General features: G+C 46.6%; 1 protein-coding gene across 9 annotated transcripts in view; it reads left to right on the top strand.

Moving 5' to 3' along the window:
• The first annotated feature begins 1,426 nt into the window (after positions 1 to 1,426).
• The window catches only part of SETX (senataxin), a 64,299-nt gene continuing 50,482 nt past the window's right edge, over positions 1,427 to 15,243 (top strand). For 2 of the 9 annotated variants that reach the window (XR_007459388.1, XM_049638138.1), the window contains exons 1-4: positions 2,146 to 2,311; positions 8,606 to 8,789; positions 9,652 to 9,862; positions 12,078 to 12,187. Coding sequence is in view for 8 of the 9 variants with exons in the window: in XM_049638138.1 (XP_049494095.1) it covers positions 8,613 to 8,789; positions 9,652 to 9,862; positions 12,078 to 12,187 (498 nt within the window). In the remaining variant the exon portion in view is untranslated. Of the gene's footprint in view, positions 1,584 to 2,145; positions 2,312 to 2,419; positions 8,358 to 8,605; positions 8,790 to 9,651; positions 9,863 to 12,077; positions 12,188 to 15,243 lie in introns of those variants that run through there. The other 7 variants (XM_049638131.1, XM_049638097.1, XM_049638125.1 and 4 more) reach the window with 6 other exon arrangements.

The following is a 15,243-nucleotide window of genomic DNA, read 5'->3' as shown; positions in this document are numbered from 1 at the left end:
TAAAATCCGTGTATTTTATTGTGTATAATTTAATATAAATTATGTAGAGTTGAAAAAAATTAAGGGAATATGAGGCAAAAGTGAAGATGATTTCAATCAGTAGAAATAACAAAAATTTCAACAATTAAGAGACCAAATAGAAATAACGAGCATTTATCATTTACAGATTGAAAACAAATGTGGAATTAAAAGGCCCAGAGACGGCTCGGAGACAGGATGAAATTGTGACTTTGGTTGAGCTTTAGGCACTTTTTGCCTTCACGAGCACTTTCCTCCTTAAAAATATCAAATATCATATTTTTTTTAACGTTTATTTATTTTTGAGACAGAGAGAGACAGAGCATGAACAGGGGAGGGTCAGAGAGAGGGAGACACAGAATCTGAAACAGGCTCCAGGCTCTGAGCTGTCAGCACAGAGCCCGACGCGGGGCTCGAACTCACGGACCGTGAGATCATGACCTGAGCCGAAGTCGGACGCTTAACCGACCGAGCCACCCAGGCGCCCCTCAAATATCATATTTTATGACCACTTTGGTATAAAGGCAGATATTTTGTTAACTATTAAAAAATTGACTGCAATCTAAAGTTTCACCTTTTTTTTTCTGGCTTTTATAAGAAGTTAGAACGTTGTCGTGTGTTCCTAGCCCAACTGTCAGGTCCATGGGAGTTTTCCCCCACCTCCCCACCCTCTTCCTCCCACCTCCACTCCCCCAACCCCTTTCTCCCCCCCACTACCCCCCACCCACACCCTGTTCAGGATCCGGGGTAGTCTTCTGTCTTCTGTCCCTTAGCAGGGTGGAGAGGAGTTTGGCACTTTTAAACTCTTTCAGGGGCGCCTGGGTGGCTCAGTCGGTTAAGCAACCGACTTTGGCTCGGGTCATGATCTCATGGTTCGTGAGTTCGAACTCCGCATCAGACTCTGTGCTGATAGCTCAGTGCCCGGAGCCTGCTTTGGGTTCTGTCTCTCTCTCTTTCTCTCTGCCTCTCCCCAGCTTGTGCTCTCTCTCTGTCAAAAGTAAACGTTTAAAAAATTAAAAATAAAACTCTTTCATATGTCAACTTTGGTAACAACCTAAGTAATGCATTCCGCAAGGATCTACCTAACGGTGGTGATGTCAGGGAAGTACAAAATCCCGGTGACTTTTACCATTTTGTTCATCCCTCAAAATAATTTCTTCCCCCAATAGCCCTCCAGATTCTCATTTCAAACAAATATTGCGTAAACACACTCCTTCAGTGAGGACGTACACATAACGAGTACGGTCTGAAACAGTTTTGTGACCTAAGCGCTTCGTGTGGCTACAGCCAACTGTCCGCACGCTACAGAAGCTTCGAGAAACCAGGCGAGCAACGGTCGTTGGCCTCGCGCGCGCCTGCGCGAGGTCCCACAAGCCCCGCCCCCCTCGCTATAAGTTTCCTCGCCTCGCCCCCGCCCCCGCCGCCCGCTCAGTCTTCGGTTACAGGTCCCGGAGGCAGGACCGCAGCCGCAGCTCCGGCCTCGGTGGTGCTGGTCGGCACCTGTCCCTCTCCCGCTTTTCCGCCTCTGCCCTCAGTCGAGGCAGGGGCGGCTTCTCTTCCTCCAGGTCAGTGGCAGGCGGTAAAAACCAGGCAGGCTCTCCGGTGGCGATTGCTGTTACGGTACTTCGTGAACCCCTTTCCCGTAGTATGAACTCCCTCTCCCCATTAGGTGTTGATTAACGTATTATATTTTAGGAATTTAAGGAAATCTAAAAGGAAAAAAAAAATCCCCCTCAATCTGTAACACACCGTGCTGAAACGCCCGGGGCGTTGCAAAGATCAGAAAAGGGAACGACCGTTAAAGGGTAGAGGCTAGACGCCTAAGTCGCCCCGGGGCTAGGCGCGTCGGGGTCCGACCCTGACCGGAAGGGAGTCCTGGACGGGACCAGGTTCAGCGCACCGCAGTCGACGCCCCTCCCCCCCCGTAGGGCGCTCCCGATTGGCCGGAACCGGCATCCCGGAAGTGACATCAGCGCCAGGCGTTTCGGCCTCCCGGCGGAGCCGCGGTGCGTCTCTCCCCGTGCTCCGCCCCTCCGCGCACCAAAACAAGAAGGCGGAGGGGCGGAGCCTGCGTTCGGCCGACGCCGCGCGCGGGGGAGGGGCGGGGCCTCGGCGTGCGGCGCTGCCGGGTTGGGTGGCCGGGTGGGAACGGAGGCGCTCGGGTGCGGGCCCGCACATCCGCCCTCGGCCGACTGTTGAGCCGAGGCATGGAGGTGGGCTAGCGGCCGAAGCGAGGCCGAGCGGGGTGAGGAGAGCGCGGCGGGCTCGAGGCTGTGGGCCCGGCGGGCGTGAGGTGCGCGCGGGGCCGCGTGGAGTAACCGTCGCGGCGCGTCAGGCCCGGGCGGCGGGTGGGGGAGGGGCGGCGCGGGTGGGGGGGGCCGCTTTCCTCGGGGGGAGGGCAGCGACGCGAGGAGGGCGGGGACAGCCCGCCCCCTGGTGCCTCCTGCACCCCGGGGTCCCGGGCGTCTGGATCCCCGCCCCGTCCCCCGCCGTTGTCTCCTCCGCGGTGTCGTGCGAGCTGCTTTTGGTCCGGGCACTGCGTAGTTCCTTTGGGGGATGAGTCGGGGGCTCGCCGGAGAAAGCCCCGTCCTGCTGCCCCGGGGTCCTCCTCCCCCTCGGGAGAGAGTGCTGCTCCCGGACGGCTCCCCCGAGTCCTCCCCTCCCCACCTGAAGGCGCTGGAGCGCACTGCCCGGGGGGCTTTGTCCGCCGCCCCACCTCTCGGGGCTGCGATGGGCCCGAGACGGGCTCGGCGCGCAGGACACCGGGTGCGGGGCTCGTGGGGGAAGAACCTCCCCCGTTAGGAGCAGGAGTGCTCCGGTTGGAGTGGCGGACACGAGTTCCGGGCCGAGGGCTGAATCTACCCGCGGGTGCTGATTTGGGGGCTGTTTGTCGAAGTGCCCAGCCGTTCCGTGCGCGGGGACAGCGTCCTGTGGGCTCAGGAGCGCAGTTGCACCGCTTCTGCAGATTTGGGTGCTCACGGGCAGGCTGGCTGAGCCGCAGCCGCTTGTCCGGTTGGTACCGTCTGGCCCGACTTCATAGGGTGGACGTGAATGAAACCCGGATGGAGTATAAAAACCACTTCATCAGTTTTGTTCCTTTTCTTCCCCCTCGCCCGTCCTGTTTCAGAAATGTTCTTTTGGGCCCAGAGTCTGGGTATACATGAGTGCAAATCCTCACCCATTCACAAATAAGCCTAGGAATCTCCACCGAGAGGATCACTTCTCTGTAGGCCGTTAGCCCAGGTAATTATTTTTTAAGCCGACATCTAAGATGGTTTTCAATCCCTGAATAGGTGTCAGGCACCGGAGTAAAAATATGCAAAGCAGATCCGTGCCCCAGACTCACAATTGGTGGGGATGCAGCAAATGTGTGGTAGGGGTGGGAGACAAAAAGCGAACAGCTCGACTCCGCGCAGGCAAGTGCACTGAGATGTGCAAAGTCCTGAGAGGGTACGAGCGTCGGCTGAGAGCGGAAGTGCGAGGATGGGTCAGATAAGCCCTCAGATGTGATGACGTGCAGGGGTTGATTGCACACGGGAGGCTCTCAGATTTTCTCAGAATCACTGCTGAGGTGTTTTTGAAAAACCGAATCTGAGTTGTATTTATCTCATCTTTTTTTGTTTTTTTTTTTTTTAATTTTTTTTTTTTTTTAATGTTTATTTTTGAGACAGAGAGAGACGGAGCATGAACAGGGGAGGGTCAGAGAGAGAGGGAGACACAGAATCCAAGGCAGGCTCCAGGCTCCGAGCCGTCAGCACAGAGCCCAAGGCGGGGCTTGAACTCACCGATGGTGAGATCATGACCTGAGCCGAAGTCGGACGCTTAACTGACTGGGCCACCCAGGCGCCCCTATCTCATCTTTTTTTGAAGTTCCTTTGCTGAGTCTGATGTGCGTTGAGGGTTGAGCGCCAGGCAGAGCTGCGAAGGTTGGGTGTTCAGTGCGAGCTTCTCTGAAAGCAGGAAAGGCCAAACACCCTGCATGCAGCATTTTAGGAAGAGCAAGTGGGGGGGGGGGACCGTGAGAGATGCCGAAGCCCGATAACGGAGGGCCTTCTGCAGTGAGGTCAAAAAATGTGAATTTTATCCCGAAACTGGGGGAGTTCAAAGGTCAGTTTTTGCTTTCCCCTTCCGCAGTATGCTGGGGGAAGAATTGGTGGTGGATGAGATAAGAGCCATTATTTATTTAGGCTTCTGCAATCCAGACAAATGGTGAAAATACATCCTATTAAGGGGGTGGCAGCGTCGCTGGGAATAAAGCGTAGATACAATTAAGGAGGGAGACCCTGGAATTGAAGATGGATGCTAAGGGAGGACATCTAGGGTCATTGTCTTTGAAAACAAGGGACGGTAATGTCACACGAGTAGAGAGCATATAGGGTGAATCACGGGTTTAAGGGAAGGATTTCCTTCTGTCTCTGTCTTTGAGATGCCAGCTCTGTGCAGTTGGATACTGAATGTATCTGCGAGACTGTAGGCTAGGCTGCAATTGTCGTTTATTGAGTGCCTGAATGACAGCTAAGTGTCGCACTGAGAGAGAGAGTTTTACATGCTTTCTTCCGTTACAGGTAGTAATGGAAAAAGTGGTTTGAATTAGGTCACCCAGAAAGAGAAATGGGATGGAGAGTCCTGAGGCAAGCCTTTGGAAACTGATATTTGAAGGGGAACAAAGGAAGAAGTGACCGTGAAGGAGATTGGGTAGAGGAAGTGAAAGGAGAATGGTGTGCTGTCTTAGCTAAAGAATGCATGGTCAAGAATTTTTATATGCTTTAGAGGAGGCAGAGAAAAAACTCTGTTGGATTTGGTGATACAGAGATGACTAGGGACTCTGGGAAAACATGCAGTGAAATGTAAGGGTAGAAGCCAGATCGCCAGGGAGCTATTAAGCAGACAAATCCAGATTACTTTTTCAAGAAGTTTAGCTCGGTAAGGTAGAGGAAAGTGATTGTCGTTTGAGGTGTCTGGCCAGCTAATATTGAGAAATGGTGTCCCCAAGGCAGGTCTTTGGAAAGTCGGTCTATAACCCTGGAGAAGCATCCTGTGTTAGTGACGAATCAGTTCTCTTTCTGAGGCGCCGAGTGTGGCTCTTAACGTCTGTTCTGCAGCTTGAGGGTTCCTCGGGCACCACCATCTGTGGCTCAGTCGTAGTTCCAAGCAGTTAAAATCGGATGAAATGAACAAAACTCAGGCCTTCCAGAAGGACTGAGTTGGGCAAAAACTTCAAGGATTTATGGTCATCTACCAACAGATTTTCTCCCAAAAGAAAAGCTACTTTATATACCCCATTTAGATGCTCGGGCCAATGATAATTTTAGATTTGGGGGTGTAACCACCCGTTTATGGCCTTTGCAGAGGAATCTGGAAACACTTTCTGTTGTTGACATGCTCTATAGCACTGTTTTCTGTATTCTAGACTCCGTGGTACCCATCTGTTATATGGCAAGCAAGAAAAGTTAGTTCTGCTTTCTGGGGTGTGGAAATAGGCTAGCTCTGTGAGTGAGTGAAACACAGAAGTCTCCTTAATGTTCTTAGTAGAAAGTTTCGTTCTTTTTTTTTTTAACTGCTAATTATTTTAAAGTCACAACATTTTATTTGTACTTCAGACCCTAATTTTTTTTTCAAAGTTTTCGATTGACTGCAAAAATCCTGCTTGAGGCAACTGAGGTTTGAAAATTCTCCAGAGTTTCACTTTCTGTTCTTAGATCTGCTTCTAAGTTCACTCCCCACGCTGAAATAGATCACTGGAAAAAACAAGTGTGTGAAGACTTCTAACTTACAATATTATGATATTGGCCTTTTAGAGTTAACACACTCTGCTTTGAAAAACATAATTTTGTATTCTGCAAAGCTAATGTGTTACTTGGTATTCCCTAGTTCGCGGCCCCCTTGCACAGGGTGGGTATTAGTAAAATCTAATGGAATTGGAATTAGTGTTTAGGAAAGGGCAGGATTCTCCAGCTGAGCCAGCATGCTTTTTTTTTTTTTTTTCCAAATGAGGATTGTGTAACTCATTTTTTTGCTCTTCAGGAAGCTCCTAATCTAGGACGTAGTGAGCTTTTCTTCTAAATGAGTTTCCATACCTCCTTTTGAATGTTGTTTTCTGTGTGTTTTCTAAATGTCCATTTCTGTATGTCCTCCTTAGCTTTAATGGTGAAAGCCACCCTGAGTTCTTTTTAGAAGGGTGAAGAAAGCGTATAATTAATAGTTAATCTTAAAAATTCAGAAGACAGATGCACATATCCGATTTTACTTATGCGTTTATGTGTAATTAATCATGGAAGTAAGAAGAAAATAAGGGATTTTTTTTGAAAACCAGCTTATTTTAGGATCTGGCATTACGCCAAAAAAGCCTCAGCAGTGAAATAAAATTTCCGTCAAGATGTCATTGATTTCCCGTTAGCAGACGTTTTGCGCTCTTGAATTTTATGATGATGATGCATTTGAAAACGTCACGCTGCTGGGTTTCTGTACCCAGGTATTCAATGACTTGGGTCATTTTTCTTAATCTTTTATTGTTTCTTCTCCCTCCCTGAGAGGAAACTTTAGACCTTTCTACCCCATGCATTTCCCCTTAATTTTAAACCACCAATACATTGTATATCCCTTTATGTACTTTAGGCATATTTGTGCTTTACACATTAAAAAAAAAAAAAAGGCAGGATTTTTTTTGTGTATCCCACTAACCAGTTTTCATCTCCTTGAGGATGATTTCACCCCTGATGAGAATGCATGAGTTAGGTCCATCCACTTAGGAGACGGGCTTAGTTTTTAGTATACAGTCTGCAGTCGGGGTTGTAACTTTTTCCCCTTGAAGCTTGTATCTTACATCCCTTGGACAGTTCATTTCAGGCCGTTTCTGAAGATCAGGCTCATTAGATATTTTCCTGGCCCAGTTCCCAATGACTGATCATTTTCACAGGAAAGAAGACTTGCTTCCTTCCTCCTGGGTGTGGTTTTCTTGCTTTTGTTACAGACTGGCTGACAGCTGTTTAGATCTTTTTGACTTTGGGCCGGTGGGTTTTTCTCCTGGGTTGCGGGTTTTGGGGTAGCTAGCATACTGTCCAGAGCGGAAGTTCCTTCCTCAGTACCTCACGTGGGGGGCTGTCAACTCCTGGAATGTTAACCCTGATCACTTGGTTGAAGGTGTGTTTGCCAGGTGTGTCCGCTGTAGTGTTACGGTATCTCCCTTTCCACACCCTCTCCTTGGGCCTTGTGTCACCAAGTCCAGCCCACACTCAAGATGGGGTGGGGTTAAGCTCCGCCTCTGGGAACCCAGAGCGTCTATATGTGTTGTTGGGAGTTCTTCTGCGCGTCCGGTTGGTCCCCCATCTTCTGTTCATTCATCCAGTCGTTTCTATCTGTACGGATTCATGTGTGTCTAGACTGAGGGTTAGAATCCACAGATTGCAGTGGGTGTTTTGGTTTTTGTTTTTGATCACATTGTCTCAGCTTTGGCCATCCAGAGCTCTTTCGGGTTGGCCCCTGTGTTCCTGTGACATGCCCGAGCCCTTTTGTGTTTTGAGTACTTTGAGGTACGTCCAGGCTCACCGCGTGTCCTTGCTGAGCCGTAACACACTGCTTACTGATTGTGAGCTTTGTATTTACTTTTACCTCCATTTAGTGTGCGATGCACATACAGCATCTTCTCTTTATTACACCTCGTTGGAGCTGGAGAGCTCTTTGGATTTGGGCTTCCGTCCTGTTTGCTCATCCGCAGGGTTTCGTGCTGTTTGTAGTTCCGATGAACCTCTGCCTCGTTAGTACGTCTTCATTTAAACCTCCGACACCTGTGCTTCTTGGGATTTTCGCTTGTTTCCTGGGACCTTCCTGTTTGCTCCTTTTGAGACTGCTAGGATTTGGACAATTATTCTATCTGGACCCTTTCTCGTGAGTTTGGATGGTGGAGTCTCTGGTATTACCACACAGACAGAAGGTGGGAGAGCTCAAAGATTGTACTTAGTAGCAACAGGTTGTTAACATTTTAGCTGTTACACTTGACAGCGCATTGACGAGCGGTGCAGCGGTTCGTGCACACGTGGGTTCGTGCACACGTATGTGCAGATTCGTGCGTCTGTACTTTCTAACCCGGGCAGAGGTCTCTGAGTTTTTGTGACTGGTGTGGATCAATACTTACGGATTTTTAGGTCTCCACGGATTTCTCGAAAACATGTCTTGGAGGAACGTGAAAGGTTCCCTTAACTTTTGACTTGGCTCCAGTACATCACAAGAACACTCCAAAAGCTGTACTTTGAGAGCACCGGTACGTCTTTGTCTCCGTGGCTCAGCGTCAGTACCACGTGGTCTTGAGCTTCCTCCGTAGCACATCCGTGTGTTCCATGCTGGTGGGTTTGGATTGCCTTGGTTTGGTTTTTGTGCTAGCAGAGTGCTTTCGTTTCCTCGTATTTCTTACGTGCCAAAGATGAAGTTTTTAAGGGGAGGCTCAGATTTGAGTGGACCCAGTTGATAAGCCGGCCGGCGGACCATTGTTGAGGTGGCGGGGGCACGTTCTGAGTCGAAGGGGAGGGTCACACGGAAAGGCCCGAAGTGCCATTTTTCGGGAGTCTCCAGGTGTCATCTTTTCTGCGCACAGGGGCAGAATGAGCACGTGTTGTTGGTGTACGCCCGGTGGTATTTCCACCGCTGACTTCCTCAAGCGCTATGCGTCCAGGACCCACGCCGGGGAATTTCAGACAGCCGACGAAGACCTCTGCTACTGCCTGGAGTGTGTGGCCGAGTACCACAAAGCACGCGACGACCTGCCCTTCCTGCATGAGGTAACGTGCGCCGGGTGGACGGTACGCTTCAGAGCTCGATAACTAGGGAGACGAGCAACCCGAACTCGGCTGGGTGCGTTCGGGAAACAGGATTGACCGATGAGACGGAATTAAAACCTCAGCCGACTTTCGTGATCCCTCGCTTTCAGTCACTGGGATCTAAAACAATTGGATGAGATGATGTATGGGGTTTTTGTTTTTTGCTTCCAGTTTGTTCTTTACGTCCGTATATCTGACAGCGTTACATCGTTTTTTTCTTGTTTTTCACGGCCGTGTATTTGACAGTGTTAACGGTCACGGGTCTGAATGGCTTCGGTTATTTTTCTATTGGTGATTCTTTTTTTCTCTTTTCATTTTTTCATGGGTACGTGGTGCAAACTTCTTTTTTTTTTAATTTTTTTAAGTGTTTTATTTATTTTTGGGAGAGAGTGGGAGCGGGGAGGGGCAGAGAGAGGGAGACACAGAATCTGAAGCAGGTTCCGGGCTCTGAGCTGTCGGCACAGAGCCGGACGCGGGGCTTGAGCCCTCGAAACGCGAGATCATGACCTGAATCGAAGTCGGACGCTTAACCGACACCCAGGTGCCCCTCGTTCCCTTTTAAATAGCTGATAAAGCGTAGTGCTATATTTATAGTAAAACTTTATGAAAGCAGTTTTTGCACACCTCGTGTCGTATGTGCCTCATACATCATAAAAGTGGCCACGTTTAGTGACTTTTCTTCAAATGAATCTAATGTGGTAGTCTACTTCTTGAAATTTCTGAAGTTTTATACTTAGGGGAAGGCTTTCTAAAAAGATCGTGACATCCAGTATTTTTGGATAATAAGATACAAGGCTTACCTCCCACTTTTCTTTCTCTATAGGTTTTGTGGGAATTAGAAACCTTACGTCTCATAAATCATTTTGAAAAATCCATGAAGGCAGAAATTGGGGACGATGATGAATTGTACATAGTAGACAACAATGGAGAGGCACAGCTTTTTGACTTCACTGGCCAAGACTTTGAAAATAAGCTTCGGGTTCCTCTTCTTGAAATCCTGAAGTATCCGTATCTGCTTTTACACGAGCGTGTTAGTGAGTATCTTGGGTGTTCTACGAGTTTAATCAGTCTTATTTTAAGAACTGCAGGAACTCCGTTTTATCTGTATTGAAAATCCGTTAAACAGATCATTAAGATACTTCATCTTTTTTCCCAACATTTTGTTGATAGAAGTTTCCATACACAGAGGAAAGCGAGTGGTCAGGTGAACACCGCGTACCCACCACATAGATTCTGCAGCTGCTCACATCTTGCTGTATTTGCTTTATCACACGTTTACTCCTCTATCCATTCAGTTAGTTTTCATTCTTGTAATTTGTCCATAGCAGAGTTCCTCAACGTTGACACCATGGATGTTTTGGACGGGATACTTCTTTGCTGTGGGCGCTGTGCTGTCCATTGTGGGATGTTCAGCAGCCTCCCCGGCCCCTGCCACCTAGATGCCAGTAGCCCTCTGCTCTCCCCGCTGCCCCTCTTAGGACAACCAGACTGTGTCCACATAGTGCCACGTGTCCCTGCAGTGTGGAGAGGGCGGGGCAGGGGAGAGGCAGAATCGTCTCTGGTTGAGAACTACTGGTCTGTAGCAATTCTTATTATTATGGCATGGCATATCGTGGCTGCCTGAACTTAGGTCATTTATACTTGTATTTCTTAATGTGAATCTCATAAAAGTGAAGACGTCACATGATCTGTCCAATCTAACAAAATAGCAGTACCTTTTTTTTTTTATCTTTTCCAAATAACAATACCTTTAAATCATTTAGTATCTAGTCCGTATTCAAGCTTTCCCAGTACTTGCAAAATGTGGTTTTGGCTGCTTTGTTTAAGAATCCATTCAGGGACCACCTATTGCATTGGCTCATATTTTGTACATATTTTTGAATACAAAGTAGTCTATTTATACATACACAAAGAAACTTTTTTTTTTTTTTTTGCTCTAGCCTTGACTTATTGAGACCATATAGTTGCCCTGTGAAATAATGCACTTCCTGGATTTTTCAGATCGCTTCCTGGTGATGTTATTTCACTTCTTTATTCTCTGAATTTTCAGTAAACTGAAAAGCACATCTAAAGATTTGGTTAGATAAATCACTTCTTTCTAAATAAACTGTAAGTAAATTGTGTTTAACATGCTAACAGGTCCGTTTTCAAACATTTATTAATGAATACTACATACAAGAAAAGTACATAAATGATGAGTTTTCACAAACTGAACACACCTATGTAGCCAGCACCCAGATCAAGAAACAAAACGTCAATACCGAAGAGCTTCCTTCCTGCTTTTCCAGTTATCGACACTCTTCCACAAAAGCCATCCACTGTCGCTGACAATATTCTTTGAACTTTGACAAAGTAAAGTTGATTCATTAGGGGTAGGGTAAAGGTATGAGTCTGTTCAAGACACTTCTTTTTGTGTTTTTTATTTTTTAGAGAGAGTGAGCAAGCAAGCGCACAAACAGTGGAGAAGGGGCAGAGGGAGAGAGAGAGGGAGAGAGAGAGAGAGAGAGGGAGAGAGGGAGAGAGAGAGAGACTCTCAAGCAGGTTCATGGGGCTTGATCCCAGGACTCTGGGATCATGACTTGAGCCGAAATCAAGAGGCAGGCGCTCAGCCGCCTGAGCCACCCAGGCGCCCCTATTCACGACGCTTCTGAAAGAGCCGTGTGGACATTTCCATAAAGCAACAGGAATTAGAACAGTCAAGCAGGGGTGGACTTGTGGAACAGTAGACTCCAGAAATAAACCAAGAATATTTGGGGAACTTAGTGTTAGATGATGGGAGCATGTCAAAGCAGTAGAGAAAGTGAATTATTCAGTAAACGAGAGTAGGACACAATAGCCATTTGGGGGAAAGGCTCACTTTATCACGCCAGTACCAAGTAAAGTCCATGTGGATCGAAATGTAAAATGCTAATGGAACTGGACTTAAAATCATACTTTTGAGAAGATACCCTATGGATATGATTATGCTAATTATGCCAAGGATAAGAAAAAAATATATGTATACCGGTAAAGTCACAGTAGTTCATAGGAGCACACTGTGATCAATCACACAAGATTAGTCTTTCAGGCGAGTAAATACTGTCGTTGAACTTACGTTATCAACATTTTTATGCCTCATTTGAGAAAAAAAAAGGAAAAGAACAGCTTTTTATTTACTTACAGAACAACCGAAGGAGCCAGATTCATGGACTCTTGATAAAGTTGATAAGGTTTATGTCTCATATTTACTGTCTTGTTTTTTCTATTTAGACGAATTATGTGTTGAAGCACTTTGTCGGATGGAACAAGCTAATTGCTCCTTTCAGGTTTTTGACAAACATCCAGGCATTTATTTGTTTCTGGTCCATCCCAATGAAATGGTGAGTATGAGTGGTAGGCAATGAAAGGATATATTTTATTTTTGCACATAGAGAGAGAGCCGTAATAGAGGGTTTCGGTGTGTATTTTGTCTAAAGTATTGAACCGTTAAAAATGTATAATCACACCCCTCAAAAGGTAAGCGTTTCTCGGGACCAGCAGTGCAGCAGAAACACCACGTGATAAACGGTGGAAACCTCTAGGTCCGGGTGGCTCTTGGTAGCTGAGCATGCAGTTTCTGCCGGATGACAGTAGCTCCGGGTGTAGTCCAGGAAAGGCCGAGAACCAGAGTCCGGGCCTGTGCACAAAGTAGACTCTCCCCTGCCTGTGAAAGAAAGCTGACAGTACGGCCAGATGCTCTCCGGTACTGGCCTTCTAGAGCCACATAGCAACAGAGGAAGGAGGTCCAGCCGGGCACCCAGGACCCGGGCCAGGCACTCAGATGCTTCACGACTGAGTCTGCAGGGCCCCTCCCTCCCTGACGCGACTGGTGGTTGGCAGCCCGAGCTGCTGATGCTAGACCGGTGCCAGATGAGGGACACGAGAGAAAGAAGAGAAGGTAGCGTAAGAACTTAATACAAAGTTGGTTGGATGCTGTGGTGAAGCCTGTTCATAAAAACAGCTAAGTTCGAAGAAAGTGAATCTATCAATAATAACTTGGACGGGGTAGTAACAACGTGATGGGGTTGGCAGGCAAGATGTGAGAGCGTGTGGGTTAGCTTTTCATCTTGTTAAGGGCGGAGCTAGGTAATGAATTACTTTAGAAGGTAAAAAAAATGCTTTAGAAGAAATAGAGAAACATGGTTCATACAGATAAACAGGTTTAAGAATATCAGTGTTTAACATAAGCGGGCTGAATTTGTCAGTGAAGACACAGATTAGATTGAATTACAAAAGAAAATCCGTGGTTTTGTTTCCAAGAGAAACACCTAAAACTTAGGGTGCGAAAAGGTTGAAGGAAAAACAGTTAATAGGCAAATACTGACCTAATCAAAGCTGGTGGAGCTATTGTTTTTTTTTTTTTAATTAATTAATTAATTTATAAAATTGTACATCCAAGTTAGTCAGCATCTAGTGTAGTAAGGATTTCAGGAGTAGATTGCAGTGATTCATCCCTTATGTATAACACCCAGTGATCATTCCAACAGGTGCCCTCCTTAATGCCCCTTGCCCATCTGGCCTATTCCCCCCACCCACAATCCCTCCAGCAACCCTCTGTTCTCTGTATTTAAGAGTCTCTTATGTTTTGGCCCCCTCCTTGTTTTTATATCCTTTTTGTTTCCCTCATGTTCATCTGTTTTGTATCTTCACTCGTATGAGTGAAGACGTATGATATTTGTCTTTCTCTGACTAATTTTGCTTAGCATAATACCCTCTAGTCCCATCTGTGTTGCTGCAGATGGCCAGATTTCATTCTTTTTGATTGCCGGGTAATACTCCATTGTATGTATCTTCTGTATCCATTCATCCGTTGACGGACATTTGGGCTCTTTCCATACTTTGGCTATTGTCGATAGTGCTGCTATGAACATGGGGGTGCACGGGCCCCTTCGAGACAGCATCCCTGTATCCCTTGGATAAATATCTAGTGGTACAGTTGCTGGGTTGTCGTAGGGTAGTTCTCTTTTTAATTTTTTGAGGAACCTCCATACTGTTTTCCAGAGTGGCTGCCCCAGTTTGCATTCCCACCAGCAGGGCAAAAGAGCCTCTTTCTCCGCATCCTCGCCAACATCTCTTGTTGCCAGGGTTGTTCATGTGAGCCATTCTGACAGGTGTGAGGTGGGATCTCCTTGTGGTTTTGATTTGTATTTCCCTGATGATGAGTGATACTGAGCATTTTTTCATGTGTCGGTTGGCCATCTGGATGTCTTCTTTGGAGAGGTGGCTATTCATGTCTTTTGCCCGTTTCTTCACTGGATTATTTGTTTTTTGGGTGTTGAGTTTGATAACTTTTTTATAGATTTTGGATACTAACCCTTTATCTGATACGTCATTTGTAAATATCTTCTCCCATTCCGTCGGTTGCCTTTTTAACTTTGCTGAAAGCTGGTGGAGCTATTGTGTCATATCAAATAAAATCGACATTTGGACAGGGGGATAAGGTTACTGTATAATAACAGAAAACTCAATTTATCAAAACTGTAGTTTTTTTACACAAGTCATATGTGGCTGAAACAGTCTCAAAATAAATGATGCAGTTATTGGTAGAACTTCAAGAAGAGGTGGTGGATTGATTACTGTGGAAGATTTCACTGTACTCCTGTTCCACGCTGATGAATCAGTAGACAAAACCCAACAAGGAATGGAATATGTGCACAGGGCAGTATGCAAACATAACCTAATGGGTATATATGTGAGCTGGGCATCTAACCATTTTTCCAAATACGCATTAAACGATAAAAGCGATCACGTTCTAATTTGTGATAAATATTACATGTTTCAACACATTTCAAGGACTTAGCGTTGGCATCATCCCTCTCGTGATCTCTGATCATAACACAGTTTAGATAGAGGTTAATGAAAAGATAAATGAGTTTCCATATTTCGAAAGTAGCACATGCTAAAAAAGAAGTCATTAAGACTTAAGCATACCCAGAACTGAATTATAATGAAGGTGCCACATTAAAAAATTGTAGGATGTGGCAAAAGAGTGCTTTCAGGGAAATTTATATCTTTAAGTAATTGTGGAAAAGAAGAAAGCCTCAAAATTAATGAGCTGATTATTCCTCTTAAGAAGCTAGGGAACAATGGAATAAAAAAGTAGAATGAAGGAGGTAATTTCCGGATGTGAACTCACTTCACGCCTTACAGCAGCCCAGTGAGGCAGGTAATGTATAGAGGAGGAAACCGAGTCAGACTTGGCCACAGCCAGCCAGGCTAGTGTGTGGTGACCGGGTGTCATACAGGCAGCCTGGCTCCAGGTCCCCGGGCCTGGTTTTGCTGTTTGCTTTGCTCTCCCTTAATCTGCACTCTCTCAGCCTTTGTCCTTTATGACATTTCTGAAGAGTGCGGTCATCCCTGCCCGTCCCCCCCCCCCCCCCCATCAGAATGCTGCTCA

Source organism: Panthera uncia, chromosome D4, assembly GCF_023721935.1.
Source record: "Panthera uncia isolate 11264 chromosome D4, Puncia_PCG_1.0, whole genome shotgun sequence".
NCBI lineage: Eukaryota > Metazoa > Chordata > Mammalia > Carnivora > Felidae > Panthera > Panthera uncia.
The sequence above is the reverse complement of the archived record's forward strand: the minus strand, read 5'-3'. Positions and strand labels throughout refer to the sequence as shown.